At 40.0% G+C, this 18818-nt stretch overlaps 2 protein-coding genes and 1 long non-coding RNA gene across 4 annotated transcripts in view; 2 read left to right on the top strand and 1 right to left on the bottom strand.

Moving 5' to 3' along the window:
- The window catches only part of LOC124873382 (inactive N-acetylated-alpha-linked acidic dipeptidase-like protein 2), a 677436-nt gene extending 671897 nt beyond the window's left edge, over window positions 1–5539 (top strand). The window contains exon 17 of the mRNA XM_047373999.1: window positions 3428–5539. Within this exon, the coding sequence (XP_047229955.1) occupies window positions 3428–3674 (247 nt within the window). The 3' untranslated portion in view covers window positions 3675–5539. The remainder of the gene's footprint in view (window positions 1–3427) is intronic.
- An 8842-nt stretch (window positions 5540–14381) lies between these two features.
- Window positions 14382–18818, top strand: part of si:ch211-51h4.2 — a 142447-nt gene continuing 138010 nt past the window's right edge. For both annotated transcript variants that reach the window (XM_047375732.1, XM_047375731.1), the window contains exon 1: window positions 14382–14624. In XM_047375732.1, coding sequence (XP_047231688.1) covers window positions 14480–14624 — 145 coding nt within the window. In that variant the 5' untranslated portion in view covers window positions 14382–14479. The remainder of the gene's footprint in view (window positions 14625–18818) is intronic.
- On the bottom strand, window positions 17322–18406 carry LOC124874388. The gene is made up of 3 exons (XR_007039789.1): window positions 18092–18406; window positions 17655–17930; window positions 17322–17575 (listed from the first exon to the last, which is right to left on the bottom strand). It is a non-coding gene; the product is annotated as an uncharacterized LOC124874388 (long non-coding RNA).

Below are 18818 nucleotides of genomic sequence, written 5' to 3'. Positions count from 1 at the left end.
GAAATGATTTAAACAAGGGCAAGAGCTTAAGAGAAACATTTAGCTATCGACTGGATGGATTTGTATATCACAGGTAGGCCTCAGCCAATTTCATCAGTAAAATGGACATTATTATAGATGTTTGACACGTGTGGAACCCATCTCTGACTGCCAAAATACATTTTGATTGGTCTGATTCCCTGTTTAACCATCAGAAACACTCTTCAGTCCATTTGAAATTAAAATATTGTTGTGTCGTAGCAAAGGTCATGACAAAGATTTCTGATAATGAAACTCTTGGTATGCAATACATTGGACTTCTTGGTACCCACCCATTCAGCACCTCAGTCTCTTTGTAGGCTCAGCTACAGTAATGACTTTTGAGTATAAGATATATTTTCTAGTTTTCAGTAAATATTTAGGGCTGCATTCTCCTGTATTTAAATGTTTTTTGTTACAATGCTTTGCAAAATATTCACACCTCTTGAACATTCTGTCACATTACAAATGTATTTGATCGAAATTTTGATAACAGGCCAACACAAAGTAATGCCTATCTGTGAAGTGGACAAAAATATACATCCATTTTCAAGTCTTGGCAAATGTTCTCAATTAGATTTAGGTCTAGGCCACGCTTTGCTCCAAACCATTCCACTGTAGCTCTGGCTAGTGACAAAGAAGCAAGCTTATGGATGCACAGTCATGGCTGCAGTGACAGTGTTTTAAAAACTCCATCTGAAATCACTCTATCATCTAATTAGTACACTGATTGCTACAAACAACAACAGATATGCTTGAAAACCTTGTCATGCTTTTTAGAAAAGTATACAGAAACTGTATGTGCAGTGACAACAACAGCTTTGTCAAAACTAGGGAAGCAAAGAAGTCACCTCTGCCGAAGAAAAAAAATCATCAGAATCAGAATCAGAAAAGCTTTATTGCCAAGTACGTTTTTGGACATACAAGGAATTTGTTTTGGCAATTAAGGACAAACTGAAATTCTGCAGAAAGCTCAAGGATAGACAGCGGCAGAAATGTACAGTCATGTAATTTCTACTAATCAATTTCTCATTTTTATTGTTTGGAATATCAGGAAAGTTATTTGTCAGTTGTTTGGAAGACAAAAGTTTATCTTGACTACAGTGTCTGTGTGGTGTTAACAGAGAAGATCTTGATACAATCCATTCTCATTGCTTTTCATCCAAGGGTGGTAGCTTGTTCCCAATTCTACCCAAGAGCAAAGCCTTTTATAAAGAACGGGATAGAAATGTCCTCTAAGAGTAACAATCCAGGCACAATTAGGTGTTAATCAGTGCATGACTGAGCATAATCTCACAAGGCAAAGTATAAACAAAGATCACTGGAATTGTGTACCTATGGCCCAAACCCTGGCCAGATCTTCCAGTAAGAACCAAAGAGAACAGGTGACAAATTCTCATAGAGCAGATGGATAAATAAATTCCAACAAACTTAAAACTTCACAGGTACAAACATTAAAAAAAAATTATAATATGTTAGGATTGGACAAAAAAGAATCGAACTAATCAGAGAGAAACACACAAGATAGATCAGACAACACAGGACAGTACTGAGCTTTTAAATGTTAAGAAATGTTAAAGCAATTTGTTTCCCTGCCAAAACTGTACAGTCATATAGTCATGGCCAGAATTTATGAAGCTTATGTAGGGGACCAGTTAGGGATGGGATATGTGGCCTTCTCTATTAAATATTTTTGTTTTGCAATAGCAAAAGCTATGTTCTTTAGTGTTCATCCTAAACTGCTTATTAAAATGCATCTTGATATCTGTAATAGAGGGGGAATCAAAATAAGATCAGCTCAAACAGGCACTGAGGGCAGTCATGTTATTAAATGTGTATTTACTGTGTGTTGTTCAATAGATCATTGCAGCCAGCAGTGTGAAGGAAGTGAAGTTCAACGTGTCACATTGACATCATTTCATGTTTTAACCAAGTCTGTCACATCAATGTCAGGTTGGAGCATCTAATGAGTTTGGTATGGGATATAAAGTGGTCTCAAAATAATTGAAATCACCCATTCCCCTTTATGGTAAATAGTCGACATGTGGAGGACAATCAAAATTATTGTAAACATGTCCATGTTTGGCCATCCAAACAAGTTAACCCTGAAAGCAGACTGCAAGATTAAATTATCTTAATAGCAGAACAAAATACATATTTGGCATACCAACTATGAGTCATAGAGTAGTAGGTGTTATGGCTTGCGGTGCTTCGCTACTGCAGGACTGGGCCAGATCACCATCATAGAATCCACCAGTTCTCAACACTGGGCTGCTCCATCCAGCCCAGTGTCCAAAACCTTTCACCTCACTGTGTGCGGAAAGCCGTTTCTGGGAAAGCCCTGCTCTGCTGGTAATTCAGTCCTTTAATTAAACACTCTTCATGGAGACAGTCAGTTGCTGTCAGTTCCAGCTTTCTTGGGCCCCCTGAGGCTTTCCTCGCACCAGTTCAAAGTCTCTCTTTGAAGTTCTTGATGGTTTGGTAAATAGTTGATTTAAATGTGATCTTACTAGCAGTGATGTCCTTGCCTTAAAGCTTTTTTGATGCACACTGACAGCACATGTTTCCTTTGAGGTCAACATGGTTGACAAAAGAACATTTTCAACCACCATTCCCTTATAAATTAACCATTCTGTTCCTCTAATTCAGTCACAATGAAATACTTATTACAGTAGCCCTTGTTAATACTTTCCCCTGAGCTAACAGTAAGATCACTGAAATGATGTTATCAGGTTATTTTGTGACATGATTAATGCTGCGATCCATTTGTTTTAGAAGCTGAAGCTTGGATCTGGGAATGAAATTACAGCCAAGCTGAAAGCATTCTAGTTGCAAATAGGAAACCAGTGGGATTTGCCATTTGTTTTAGTGCCAGTTGCTATTGGAAGTAACAGCCAAGAAAAATAGGGTTCTTTTCATTTTATGCATTAAAAGACGAAATGAATGTGTTCACAAATAGATATTTACAGCACTACTGGTTACAGCAACCTTTACTACATTCTGTATCCATGGCAGCCATGTTGGATACTAGACTCAGGGCTGCTTGGCAAGCTCCATCTTTTCCAGGCGTAACTCCAACTTCAGTAGATTTTTCTTGTTTGTTTTCCTAGTAGAAATTCCAAATATATCCAACTCACGAGTACAATGAGAACGCACCATAAATCACATTGTAAAGAAGAATTTTTGGGACTATGGTCTTTTTTAATAACCTTCATTAACGTTGCACTTGATTGACTATCATCTGATCACTCTTCACAGCAACCTGGAATTAATTAAAAATACAACCATATAAAATGTTAATTTTTGCCCATGATTGTATGTAACAACAGAACATTTTAAGCAGTGTACCTCAAGTTAAGTTCTGCTTTTTTGTTCAGTAATATAATCTAATCTCTTTATGTCTCTACAGAAATTTACTTTACAGCCTTCCAGGAAAGACTCCTCAGTTTTCCATCCTGAAGTTCTCCCAGGAAGCGATCCTGCATTGCAGCATGACGAGCAAGGTGGTGAAGCACTACTCTCTAAACAAGGAAGCACTTTGCCACAGTGCCAAGAACCAGTCTCTGTCTCTGATCCTCAGGGCCCTGCGCTCAGCTGAGAGGCTGGTTGGTTTTGGGCTTGACTTGTTTGAAAATTACCCAAGTGGCACAAAATGATTATGATGCAGAGACACAAAGAGTGCAACCTCTAACAATCTTGATAATCATTCTCCTGTTCAGGAAGAAAAAATCTGCAATTTCAGCAACTTTTTTATCACAATTTGCAAAAACCGATTTTTTTTTTAAAGCATGAATGTATCCACATTGTTTCACACCTGCTATTAGATATGCAAATTTTACAGAAAGTGGGTCTGCTTGAATTGCACTAATCTGTCTTCCAATGAGTTTTAACCGAAAGGTGAATGGTTATATTCTAAATTTCATTTACGTTATCTGATTTTACTCCTAACACTTGCTCTGCTTGATGAGAACATTTCTTTCCTTTTCATTGAACAAGTTCTGGCACAGACAGTTGAAAAAAATTAAAGTAGCACTTCAAAATTCATGTGCTGTTGAAAAGAAAATTAGATTTCTGTGTATAATAGCAAAGAAAATGTAAGAGTATTTGATTTTTTCTTGAAAGGTATAGCTCTGGTAAATATACAGCATGATTGGTTGTTCTCTTTGAGCACTTTAGGTACTTTAGACCACATTCACCAACACAATCATACAGGGTTTTTGTTATCGTGCACCACCAACACCTCGGAGGGAAATAATCTAGGAATTCACTTTGCTGCTGAAGGAGACGTTGCTGTTAGAAATCCTGAGTCTCTCATGCCACACATTGATTTTCATTTTAATGAGATAGGATTCACATTGAAAATAAATCTGTTTTTACCTGCCAGCTGTAATATCTACCAATCTGTTAATCAGAAGAGCAAAAGCCATTCTAGTGTCAACTAAGATCACTGTGAGCCAATCCTTATTTATAGTCCATCTATGGTATATATCTATTTAATTTAAAAAGGAATAAAAGCAATAAAAATGTGTCGCTTTTTAATCTAACCAACAAACGCTGCATTAAAAACAGTTTATTTCCTAATTTTTTATTTGTTCTAAATAAAGCTTCTTGCAGCTGCCTGTGTTCAACAATCAATTCCAGTACTTGATTTTTTTCTAGTCTACACCCCCATATTTCATGTCAACCCTGGAAATTGTTTACATGAGCAGCAATATCATAGCCGGTACCACAGATTTGAAATAATCATCAAAAGGTTCCTCACATTTAACTGCAATTACACCTGCATATATATTTCGGTGGGGCAGACGGGGTGTCTCTACTAGCTTTGCATATCAAAAAACTGAACATTTGGCTCATTCTTCTTTCCAAAAATAGCTCAAGCTCAGACAGATTGGATGGAGAACATCTGTGAACATCAATTTTCAATTCTTGCCAATGGATTTTGATGAAGCCCTTGACTGGCCCATGGAGAAATACACATTATGTCAACCTTAAAGCTGCACGTAGACCTCATTTAGACGAGTCAATCATACGTACAGTTTATTCACAGCCATGATTTTCAACCAAGCAAAGCTATCTGATCTAAAAGCTGTGTAAGCTTTCAAATTATAACTATGTATGGTCCACAGAAAAATGTGTAAACAAAGCACAAACTGTTATAAAGCATATATTAGAACTCAAAGCCAGCTTCTTTTGGTTTAATATCATAAACTAACTAAACAGTACTGATGGATTGAAACATACACTTTAATCTAAAATGCTGTTAAACAGCCAAGCTGTTCAGGGTGTGCACTGACAGCAGGACATCATCAGATACCAGGTTCGATTTGTTGCCATTGGGAAAATGTCAGTTGTGCTGCAGGAATTGTAATATCCAAACAGCACCACTACATACACTCACCTGCCACTTTATTAGGTACACCTGTCCAACTGTTCGTTAACGCAAATTTCTAATCAGCCAATCACATGGCAGCAACTCAATGTATTTAGGCATGTAGACATGGTCAAGACGATCTGCTGCAGTTCAAACCAAGCATCAGAATAGGGAAGAAAGGTGATTTAAGTGACTTTGAACGTGGCATGGTGTCAGACGGGCTGGTCTGAGTATTTCATAAATTGCTGATCTACTGGGATTTTCACACACTACCATCTCTAGAGTTTACAGAGAATGGTCTGAAAAAGAGAAAATATCCAGTGAGTGGCAGTTCTGTTGATGCCAGAGGTTAGAGGAGAATGGCCAGACTGGTTCGAGCTGATAGAAAGGCAACAGTAACTCAAATAACCACTCGTTACAATCAAGGCATGCAGAAGAGCATCTCTGAATGCACAACACGTCGAACCTTGGGGCGGATGGGCAACAGCAGCAGGAGACCACACCAGGTGCCACTCCTGTCTGCTAAGAACAGGAAACTGACGCTACAATTCACACAGGGTCTCCAAAATTGGACAATAGAAGATTGGAAAAACGTTGCCTGGTCTGATGAGTCTCGATTTCTGCTGCGACATTCGGATGGTAGGGTCAGAATTTGGCGTCAACAACATTAAAGCATGGATCCATCCTGTCTTGTATCAACGATTCAGGCTCGTGGTGGTGGTGTAATGGTGTGGGGGATATTTTCTTGGCACACTTTGGGACTCTTAGTACCAACTGAGCATCGTGTCAACGCCACAGCCTACCTGAGTATTGATGTTGACCAGGTCCATCCCTTTATGACCACAGTGTACCCATCTTCTGATGGTTACTTCCAGCAGGATAACGCACCATGTCATAAAGCACGAATCATCTCAGACTGGTTTCTTGAACATGACGATGAGTTCACTGTACTCAAATGGACTCCACACTCACCAGATCTCAATCCAATAGAGCACCTTTGGGATGTGGTGGAACAGGAGATTCGCATCATGGATGTTCAGCTGACAAATCTGCAGCATCTGTGTGATGCTATCATGTCAATAAGGACCAAACTCTCTGAGGAATGTTTCCAGTACCTTGTTGAATCTATGCCACGAAGGATTAAGGCAGTTCTGAAGGCAAATGGGGGTCTAACCCGGTACTAGCAAGGTGTACCTAATAAAGTGGCCAGTGAGTGTACATAATTGTGAGAGAATTAACACAGAGGATGTTACTACAACATGAGTTGAATGGTCCGGGACTTGCATATCATTTACACAAACATGGGTATCTTGTCAGTTAGCTCAGGTTTTTTTTGGTGGCAGTCAGTGTAGTCTAAAACAGGTCCATGTTTAGAGTTCTAGTAAATGTCTAAGATGTCAAAAACACTTTTGAACCAAATATCCAACAAAATAAGCCTAAGAGACTATGAACCATTTAGACATTTTAGATGTATTTTCACCCAAAACAAAATGCTCAAGAGAGGACCTATTCTAACACAGTACTATCCTTTTATCTGAAGCAGCATAATGTTGCTCTGGTTGTATGTTTATGGTCTTCCAGGTGGAAGGAAAAGCTCTGCCCCAGTATCGGGTATTTTGCAGCCTCTAACACATTTTCTTCCAGGGTTATCCTGTTTTTAGCTTTGTCCATCTTCTCATCAGCTCTGACCAGTTTCCATGTCCCTGCTATAACAAAGCCTCCTTACAGCATGATACTGCCACCCCCATGTGTAACCATAGAGATAGTGTGTTCAGTGTTATGCGCAGTGTTAGATTTTCTCCACATATAGCATTTTGCATGTAGCACAGTATGTTCAGTTTTGGTCTCCTGTTACCACAGCACTTTTTCCCAGTGTTCCCCTACAGGGCTTGAGTCAAACTGCCAACAGGACTTCTTTTGGCGTACTTTTAATAATAGTTTTGCCATTGTTCCATAAATGCCAGACTTGTGGAGTAGGTCTATTAACGGATTCCCCCAACTGATGTGTGCATCTCTGTAGCTCCTCCAGAGTTACCATGAGTCTCATAGCTGCTTCTCTGTAAAATTGCTTTCCGTTCCCAGCCTTCTTGTGTAAATTAAGGATCATGTTTGAAAGGTTTGCAGGTGTGGCATGCTTTTTTCCATTTCCAGCTGATGAATTCACGATGCTGTTTCTTCACTAATGTTCTCTAACAATCCTCTGAGGCCTTGACAAAACAGCTGGATATATACTGAGATTAAATGAATACTTTTGTAAGGTCATGTATAACTTCAGATTTTTGCTGTTAATATGAAATCTGAATAATTTGAAGAATGATGTATTTTAGTAGGTTGGGACGTAAATATTTCCAGTGTTTGTAGACTAGATGGCGAGCCTGGGCAGTCAGTAGTACATGATCATACATGATACACTTATTGACAACAAAAGTATGGGGTAAGAACGCTGTCAAAAACAATGTGTATGTAAAGACGGAAATGTGTGCATATTAGTCAATAGTTGTGCATAAGTAAAATCCAAAAGAGGTATTGTATATTTTCTCTATAAGAATACAAAATAAAATGTTATAGCTTCAAGAAATTACAAACACAAAGTTCAAGTTTACAGTTGTGGTTTATTCTTTATGAATACAATATGCTATAACAGTTTGTGAATACGATTTCTTTTCTTTGAGAATACGAATTTACATCAGTGACTTGGTGTCACGTGATCTCAGGCTGGTTAGTGGAGCACAGAGTTAGTCGATTCACATTGCGCATGCGCTGTCACACCTCACATCCAGTAAATAAGGACCAAGAGCATATATTAACGACATTAAGACATATATAAACTTTTTAACATTACCTGGCTTTGTACCGTAGTTTCTTGGTCCGTTCTTTTGGCGCTAATGCTGCTGCTTCTTCTTCTCTTCTTCTGCTGGTGGTTCGCAACAAATTCAGAGGTGCATACTGCCACCTACTGTACATCATTGTATAACTCCACCCACTATATTCTATGTTTTAGTTTTCTATTTCATAAAAATAAGAACAATGCTTCATTTATAATACTCTTCTTTGGATTTTACTTATGCACAACTATTGACTAATATGCATACATTTCCGTCTTTACATACACATTGTTTTTGACAGCGTTCTTACCCCATACAAAAGTTCAGCGTTCAGATGGATTGCTTGTTGAAAAAACTGTGATTTGGTGTAAATTGGGTCATAAAACTGGTGTACCCCATTCTGCTGCAAGTTAGCCCAGAGTAAGTGACCTGTCCCTAGAGAGTTGGCTTTACGGCACCAAGTTGACATTGACATTCAATATCAAACCTATAGAAGGATCATAGATACATGCGCTGCATACATCTGCCTCATAAATCTTGTTTCTAGAATCAGTCTGCAGTTATTGTCTACACAAGGGTGTCACTAATAAACACCATGACACAGAGACCAAACAGTAAAAAAAAAAGTCAACTGTAAATGTAAAGTTACGTTTAACTTGATCGACACCACTTGTCATCAGTCCATGCATCCTGGTTGAGACAACACTCCAAATCCAGCCATCTCTGGTTTAGTGTTAACAACACTGTGAGGGGGTCACAACATTGTGACCTCTGATGCTAGATCTCCAGACCTGATGTGGGGTTTATAAAGAGTCCAACACCTGTACAGACAAGCATTGGATTCAGATGGTGGGCACAGATGTCCTGAGGTTTAGTTATGTCTGGTGCACTAAAAGCTGATCTAAGCTATACAAAAAAACTAAACAAATGAGGCATCTTTATTTAGAAGAAAAAGATCAACAAGGCTTTAGGTTTTGTTGTAGTTAGGCATGATCTTTAGGATTTTTGTGCAAACCATTTGGTAAAATAGTTTTATGCCATGAAAAACAGTAATGTATATTTTAGTGTGTTTGTAGTAGTTACACTTTCAAGGCATGATAATGGTTTAAGTGTCTTATATTTTATAACAATTTTCTTAGCACTGATTTGTGTGAGTTCATGTAAATATATTCCAGGAAACCACCTGGGAAAAACATAAAAATGCTTTCTAAGAAGATTTTCTTTGTTTGCTGTATATCCCAGATGATCTGGTTGCTGTTACTGTTTCTAGGGCCATGCTGATTCCTTCAAAATTGTAGATTTTCCGTTGTTGCATAAATTGATGCGCAACATTTTTTTTAAATTTGATAAAGAACATTTTGTAAGGTAAACTGATTATTTGTATGTAACTATCAAGCTACCAAGATTTATAGTACTGATACAAAAATAATCCTGTCAGGGATGGAACATTTGTTTGTGTGCCTTTAATGAGCACCTTGCTGTAGTTTGTTTGTTAAATGGTATACCAAAAAAGTTCAATATGTGTTTTTCACATAAACCAAACTAAATGCAACCAACCCTAGTTTTTGTGTGATAAATAAGTTCTTCTTTGTGAAATTGCATCAAAATACAAAGTTGTGTGTTTTTATTACCTAAAAAGTGCACATTTTTATACTGATCTGTCTTATTATTATGGCAAGAGGAACAAATAAACACTGGAAAGGTGAGGTAATCGGCTGCAAATTCCAATAAATACCAACAGATGTCACTATACTCTGCAAACCTGACCTTTAAAACGATGAGGGAGGACTGGTTTCGCTGTAATTCTGAAGCAGATAAATTCTGCTACATGTTTGCTTTGCTGAGAAAACTGCAGTTATGTTTTTCTTTTTGGTACAAACATAACTCTTTATTCATCAGGCCCTTTCAGTGCTGTAACTATTGTTATATAGCAATACCAGGACTTTGCCTTCGGGCTCTGTAGATCTGTAGGTTTGTTTCTGAAAGCACAGGCCTAACCTTTTTGTGCTCTCATGGGTTTTGGGTATATTTTTTTGTTCGCTTGCCATTCTTTTAACGACATCTTTTATGTCCTTTTAGCTTTGTGACTTAGATAATGTCTATCTCAGATGATTTTATTTGTGTGTTACAGTGTGTATGTATGACTTAAAAGTCTAGGTTATCTGACTACTTAGTAGCAAATATCTGTCGAGTGGAATTGTCAGCAATCTGAAAACAGTTTATTAAGCCTTTTAAAAAACTGCAAACTATCTATTTGTTGGCTAAATGCTTTTTTAATGATATGCATGCTTTATGTTATGCCAAGGCAAAAAAAACTTCATAAATATATTACCAGGTTATGACCATTATGCTTTGTAACTGTTGATTTTTTTCTCTTTTTCCATTCAGAACACAGATTTATTGTTTATTGGTTGTTCTTTCTACACTTTGTAAAAATCAATGTAAAGCCGAATGTGTGCTGTGTAATTATGACATACATTTTTTTATGCTGACTCTGGGACACAGATTAGGTATATTCTGTGTCAGCCTCAGGCAACTAAAACACAAACAAGGCATTAAATCTAACATTGTTGCGGTTCATGTTATTGTTAAACCCTGCAAGAAAACCCAGTGGACATTGGCCTTTAATAATTCTAGAAAGTATAACAAATAGTCTGGGATCATTTCAGAGACTTAAGTGAACTTTGATCAGACACATATTTAGCATCAAACATTACCTTTGTTCTTTGTGTGTAATTTTATATTTTAATTTCTAAATACAGAACAAAGGTTCCCAAGGTTAGGGTTGGAACCCCACCTGGGGTCACAAATCAACAGAGAGATCATGAGATCATCTTTTAATTTAAATTAAGTGACACAAGAGATCATAGTGAATCATAATTGTATTGTAAATGTTAAGGATATAAAAACAGTACTTCCAAAAGTTAGAGTGGTTGATATTGTTTTTTTGCTGTGACTGTACACATATTCAGTTGACTCCGTAGAAATACTTGCAGGGTCATAATCTCTTCTACTGTTATGTTGGAGGGGGAAAAAAAAGGTTTATAGACAGACCTTATGTGTTACAGGATGACTTGTTGTCTCGCAGTTTACTTAATGTGCTGAAGATGTACGTTTGTTTTTTAACTGCATGAGCAGCACAGAACCTGGATCACTGTTATTTAACAGTTTATAATAGACTTAGCAATACAAAGAGGCAAAAAGTGTGTAGGTGCAAAAAATGTAAGAATGGTCCAAAACCATTCATGTAAATGTGGTTATATGCAGTACTACATGCATCATTGCACAGCTACAGCTACATGGTAGCTTTTTAGAGGTCTCTGCTATAATAGTTTGAAAAAATCCTTGACTTGACATGCTGTCTGTGTACACTATTTATCCAAGCAATTTTAAATCTGTCTAATTTAAATAAGCAGTAGCGAAAACTGCTGTATTTTGGAATTTGTACATAATTTAAATGTACAGAAGTTAATAATGGATTGCTTAATGTTACCCTTCTGGGTTGTTGAAAACCAATGTGGTAAAAATACATCCAAACCAGACCAATTTCATCCAGATGCCTAACATTGTGTTCAACTGTCTGATTTTAATGCTTGACCTCAATGTATTGTTGGCATGTTTGGGTTTTTTCCTTGTTATTTGCACTCTGGAAGTCCTTTTAAAATGTCTTACAATAAAAATGTGTTTAAGCCCGTGCGTGTATTAAGAATTATGATATTGATACATTTTATTTAAATGGCGCCTTTCAGGGCACACAAGGTCACCTTATAAAATTAAAAAAAGCAAGTCAACTTTTTAACTTTTGTTGTATTACAGTTGAATCTCGATGGTTTCTGGACAGCATATAATTGGACTAGTAACTATTGTGATGACAATATCGATCATAGTTAAGTAATTTCTTACTCACTATTTTCTTCCTTCACCATTCTACTAAATATTGTGTTTATATAGTGTGTGGTAGACTGTGTGAACTAGGTGGCAAGCTTCCCCTCATTCATCCAGTCATGATGTCACCTCTTATGCCTTCAGGTGCCCTTCAAGCATCCCAGCTTCTCTGACATTGAATCAATTATCTGACCTGCATGTGTAACAAAATGCATCCAAATCAGATCATTTCTTTGGGATACCTAACTTCCTGCAAAGCTCAACCAAGCTCCTGTCACAACCCAGACTATGCTCTCAGCCTCCCGTTCATCAACATTGTATAAGAAAAACCCAGATGAGCACAACAGGTTGTGTGTTATTTACTTGTAGAACATATTAAATATAAGACTTGGAATACTCCAAAAGGGACGTATCACAAAACAGGCTACCTGACACACGATCTTTGTGTTCCTATGGAAATCTTTGGCACCAACTGTAACAACAGAAGTTTTATTTGTGTCACTGTAGGTTTGATGGGTTCAAACTTCAAAATGCAACACATCCACAGCTTGAAGTCAGAATGAGTGACTAAGCCTTGGAGTCCCAGTCTACGGCTAATGAAACACAAAGCAGTAATTTAACAGTCATTGACAAACTTGCATGAATAATAGATAGAGAGAAAGAACATAGCACTTAAATATTTCTAAAATCCTAAACAAGCTCTCCTGCAATAATGTGAAGGAATCAAGTGAGCTTTAATCAAACAATGCTATTATCCACCAAAAGCAACTTTTTTGTGGAACCAGCAAGTCTAATTTCTGAGAAGTAAGATGGGGTAAATGTGATGGTCTGATGTAAGCAAAGCCTTTAAAACTTTCTCAGAAAGTATTTACAGCAACCCAGCCATGGGTGGAATGGGGTGTGCACCATCCTCTCTGATTTTTTGTAACTGTAGCATCAGCATTGTGAGAGAGGGTAGGAGGAGGAAGAGGAGGACAGGCAAAATGAAGGCGAGCAATGCAAGAAGAGATGCACGATGAGATTTGTGTTCAAAGGCTTCAGAAACATCTGTGGGTACATTCATATAACCATTGGCTTCAAATAACTGTGTTATTCTTTATGCTGAGTAATCGCATGGTAAAATGTGACCCATGTTAAACTGCTGGCCACAAATCTCTGGTTCTGCTGATCCTCACTCTCTGTACTGTCCAACTGTTGGATGCTCGGGTAATAACTTGTACATTTCGACTTCATTCAGCTGCCACCATTTATGCATTAAGAACATGCCATCTACAAAATTCCCTCTGAATCCAGTTGTTCCCACTGGATATGGAAGTTGGTATTTATCTGAGGATTTGTGATTGCCTGGTTTTAACGACATGACAACAGTAGGAGAGTTCGGTTTGCTAGCATGTGTGATGTTGTTTGTGTTTTCCTTTACTCGGTTACTCATTGTAAAATGTGCTGCAATGAACTGCTTAAGCCCGTGCCTGTTAAAGTAAAGGGATACAAAGAATAATAAACTAACTTTAGAAAAGTCGAGAAAAAATTATTAAAACTTATGGAAAAACATTCCATACATAAAGAGGAATCTAAAAGGCCAAAGCTCTGTGGGGGTCGACAGCACATACTGGAGTATATGACTGCAGGAAGATTCGAGGTACACTCCATGAAAGATCGGTTAGAAAAGGGAGAAACACTGGCCAGAAGAGGGGACTTTGCTGTACATAATAGCGTCTAAAACACCTGAACACTGGGACCTAAACCCGTTTGCCCATCCTTTGAAGAAACTAATGGGACAAAAAAGTTCCCCAATGATTATTACTGTAATAATAACCATGGTGTGTGGGCATCTCAGAAAAGATAGAGTTAGATATTTCTGAAAGTCAACAACTTGAACCTCATTGAATAAATTCTAGGACATAATATTTTCGGTCAGCAAGTAGCAACCAACACCTTTCACATTAGTTGTGGTGTTCATGGTGATGTAGTGTTGCATGTGGGCTAAAATGTTAACATTTGGTCTCATATGATTAGAACATTTTCATACACGTTTTCCCTGCTTGGCTTATTGGAAGCTGCTAACAACTCGTTAGAATTTCTGTCATCAAAACCTTTCTTTGTGCCACTCTTTTATAGAACTATAAATGATGTGAGTTTCACTCTTTCAGTTCACTTCCTGAAATAAATGAACTTCGCGATGATATTTTTTCAGATTAGATGCACCTGTGTAGAGTCCGCAATTTGCTTTAAAGCGAGTCCTGCCATGCGCGTGCTAGTCAGCTGAAAACAGTGAGCATCCTCAGGCACGCGCAGCCGGGAAACCGCACGCGCGGGCGTAGCGGGTGAGGGCGTGGAATGAGGAGGAGGAGGAGAGAAGGCAGGAGGAGAAGTGAAAATGATGGCGACCGATGCAGAGGAGATAAGAGCTCAAACAAGCCCCTGTCACAACCCCGACTACACCCTCAGCCCCCTGTCCATCAAAATTACGCGGAAAAACCAGGACAGACACTGGAGGTTGCGGTGCATTTATCTTCAGTGCTGTGAGTACCGACACACATCATGGGAGTCAAACAGCAGCCTCTGAATGCTCGAGTTGGGTCTATAAATAAGTAAGAAACGCACTACCTGTCTGTACTGTCCACCGTTTGCTTTGTCACAACATTCGAAATGTCCAAGACATGCACCAGTTTAGCAGAAGCAACCCTCCAATAAACACTGGCGTTAAAACAGGGGAGAGCGGGAGGGGGTGTAAGCACGTAGACGGTGTTTACGGTGACCAAGGTGAAAGGTACGCATTTTTCACCAGGAAAATTACGTTCCCATAAATTATTACATGCACGTGAGTAGCGTGTCTTGTAAATTATTGTTGTACTGTTAAACATTTACTTTAATAATTAATACTTTATTTGCGGCTCAATGAGCACAAAACAAGTTGATTAAGTAAGTACTTATAGGTTTTCTTCCAAATATTCCCATTTGGGTATGTTTAATTCTCTTAAAAGATATTGTAGTTAGAGTTTGGTTAGCAGCGAGGTTCAGTTGAATTCCCCACAGTAGACAAATCTCACATGGCGGTGAGTTTGTAGGAAAGTGAAGAAACTCGCCGTGGAAGTCCAACACTGGGCCAGATGAACCCCCTACCATCTGAGCTGATTTTAGGTATTTAAAAGGTTTCAAACTAAACAAAGCTTAGCTCTGTGGGAAACACTGTTCGTCACCATTTTCTCAGCTGAATGTTTCTAGACACAACATTACTGGTTGAGTGTCGGCTGTATAAATCTGCCTGATCAACTGCGATGATTCATTTCTGTGCTTTTCCTGTTCTTGTTGCCTCCCAGGAGGCATCCGATACAGATGCTGAGCCACTTCAACTGACTCCTCTCGATGTGGAGGAGCTCTACTCAGATCTCTTTAAGAGAGTGCCCGGCCACCATGTGGAGGAAGCTCATTTTAGCTGCTTGTATCCAAGATCTCATTATTTTGGTCATGACCCAAATTCATGCCCATAGGTGAGGGTAGGAATCGAGAGCTTCACTTTTCAGCTTAGCTCTTTCTGCACCACAATCGAGCAGCACAGTGTCCTTATTACTTCGGCGGCTTCACCAATCTGTATGTCGATCTCCCGTGCCATTCTCCCCTCACTTGTGAACAAGACCCTGAGATACTTGAACTCCCCCACTTCAGACAGGAGCTCTCCTCCAACCTGAAGAGGTCAAGCCACCCTTTTTTGTTTGAGAACCATGGCGTCAAATTTCTTGGAGCTGATCCTCATCCCAGATGCTTCAGACTCTGCTGTTCCCCAGTGCATGCTGTAGGTTTTGTCTTGAAGGGGCCGCAGGACCATGTGATCGGCAAAAAGAAGAGACGAAATCCACTGGTCCCCAAACCAGACCCCCTCCAGCCCGTGGCTGCGCCTAGAAATCCTGTCCATGAAAGTTATGAACAGGACTGGTGAAGAAGCCCTTCCAAGTCCAACATGCACCGAGAACAGGTCCGGCAGTGCGGACCAAACCCCTACTTCGCTTGTACAGAGACTGGATATCCCCTAATAAAAGGTCTCCGACTCCATATTCCTGGAGTGCCCCCCACAGGGCACCATGAGGGACACGGTTGAATGCCTTCTCCAGGTCCAGAAAACACATGTGGACCGGTTGGGCAAACTCCCATGAACCCTTGAGCATCCTGTAGAGGGTGTGTCCAGTGTTCCACGGCTGGGACGAAAACCACAGTGCTCTTCCTGCCAAGGTTCAACTATCGGCCGCACTCTCCTGTCCAACACCCTGGCATAGGCTTTACTGGCACGCACTGTTAAAGAGGTGTGTCAACCATGACAGCCCCACAACATCCAGAGACTTGAGGTACTCAGGGAGGATCTCGTCCACCCCTGAAGCCTTGCCACTGCGGACCTTTTTGACCACCTTGGTGACTTCAGCCTGGGTGACGTCCAACTCTGAGTCCCCAGTCTCTGCTTCTACCAGGGAAGGTGTAATGGCAGGAATGAGGAAATCCTCAAAGTACTCCTTCTACCGCCCGATAATGTCCCCCAGTAGAGGTCAGCAGCTCCTTTCCCCTACTTTAAACACTGTTGGCGAAACACTGCTTCCCTCTCCTGAGACATTGGACATTTTGTCAGAATTGCTTTAGGCCGACCGGTAGTTTTTGCCTCTGCCTCAGCCCAGGTCGCGGCACGCTTGGCCTCATGTTACCTGTCAGCCGCTTCAGGACTCCCACAAGCCAACCACAGCCAATAGAACTCCTTCTTCAGCTTGATGGCATCTCTTACTGCCGATGTCCACCACCGGGTTCAGGGATTGGTACCGCAGACCTAATGGCCACAGTATCGACAAGAGATGCAAAGACCATTGTCCACTTGGAGTCTATGTCTCCAACCTTCCCTGGAATTTTAAGCTCTCCTGGATGTGGGAGTTTAATACATCCCTGGCCGAGGGACGTTCCCAGCAGACCCTCACTATACAGTTTTGCCTGCCAAGTCCGTCCAGCTTCCTCTTCTTCTAACGGATCCAACTCATGATGTGGGTACATTTGCATGAAAAATAAAATGTAACCCCGCACTTTGAAGAGGTTCTGATGCTGGGGGCGGTGTCATGAAGTGTGTGGGTTAATATACCCAACAACCATTAGACTTATCCTCTTGCACCTTCTGCATATTTGAGCTTGGACTACAAAATCACAGCGAGAAAGAAAAATGGTGGATACATGCAATTGGTCAGCCGGAAGTCCATGACCTTATGTAGAAATTATGTGGTAAATACTGTGACGTAACAGTTCAAACAAATGTAACAGAGAATAGGGAAAACTGAACGGATTGAAAAAAAATGACCCAAACTATTATGACTCTAGGAAGCTTCCTGACCCACATGCAGAAATCACACACCAAATGGGGTAACAATCAAGTAAGAGGTTTATTTACAAAGAATGGGGTAATACTGAGAAGGGAACTGGAGTCTCGAGCTTACAGCTTCTTTGGTGTCTGGAGGACAAGAAGAAAAGTTAGATCAGGGAGGAAGGTGACAAGGGTAATGCTTTAAGAAAGAGGAGCAGTAACTCACTGTGTAGATGTTGTGGTTTAACTTATGGAGGGGCCTCAACGTCCTGGAGAGATTTCTGAGAGTGAAGGATGGTTGGGTTGCAAGAGTGTTATCCAATATGGAGGAGACAGAAGGATCTGAGGCTGAGAGGTGTTTGGTTGGAGAGCATGCAGGCAGGTGGTTGCTGAGAGTGCAAGGCTGCAGAGAGCAACTGCGGAAGGATTGTCAGGTGGATCTAACACAGAGCTTGCTTGATCGAAGCTGGCTTGGCATGGGAGCCGACCAAAGGTTTTCAACCTGGGAACATGGAGACAAGATTACTTGAGAAGTATTGTTCGGTAAAGTGTTTATTTACAACTGGGTGAATAATGCAGGGAACTGGAACCAAGATGCAAACTGTAGAAATAAGCAGGGATAACTCTGGGGCTGAACTCATGAAAATAATAAATCTGTCTTACAAAGAATGGTGAAGGGATCTGCCAGAGGGGGAGTGGAGAAACCAAGTGGTTGTTTGCCGGTGAGACTGAAGTTGGTGGATATGGTAAGCCAGGAGAGTTTGTAATCCACGAGGTGTGATGGAGGGAGGAGAGTGGACAGGGTTTGCAGATGGAGGTCCGAGGTACGCAGGAATCAGGAGGCTGCCAGCCGGCGTGATCCAACGAAGTCATGAGAGACTTGAGTCTTTGTTCATGGAACTGGATTGCTTCCTTCCAGAAGACAGTTTATCCAGGCAGGATTCAATGCAAGGCAAAATCAGGCTCAGGAAACCTGCAGGATACAAAGACAAAGTTACTTGGTGTACAAGGCAAGGTCAAAGGCAAAGGTAATGTGGCTGAGTAGTACCACTAAGGGCAACACTCTGGCAGTGAGTTGCTGGCAGCCTCCTCCTTAAATAGTCCTCTGCAGAATAATCAGGGGAATAGCGAACACCTGTCACCTCTCCTCCAGATTCCACGCCATCTAGGGGCTGAGCACAGTAAAAGCACCAACAGACACACAAAGCACAGATCCTGACACAAACATGCTTCAACCGAATTATGAAAAAAAAAAAAAAAAAACTCATGAAACAGGCCTGGAGAAAAATGATGGTACCCTTAAGTTAATATTTTGTTGCATAACCTTTTGAGGCAATCTCTGCAATCAAACAATTCTTATAAGTGTCAATGAGACTTCTGCACCTCTCAG

Source organism: Girardinichthys multiradiatus, chromosome 9 (genome assembly GCF_021462225.1).
Source record: "Girardinichthys multiradiatus isolate DD_20200921_A chromosome 9, DD_fGirMul_XY1, whole genome shotgun sequence".
NCBI classification, from domain to species: Eukaryota; Metazoa; Chordata; class Actinopteri; order Cyprinodontiformes; family Goodeidae; genus Girardinichthys; species Girardinichthys multiradiatus.
Note: the sequence above shows the minus strand (reverse complement) of the source record. Positions and strands in the feature narration are given on the sequence as shown.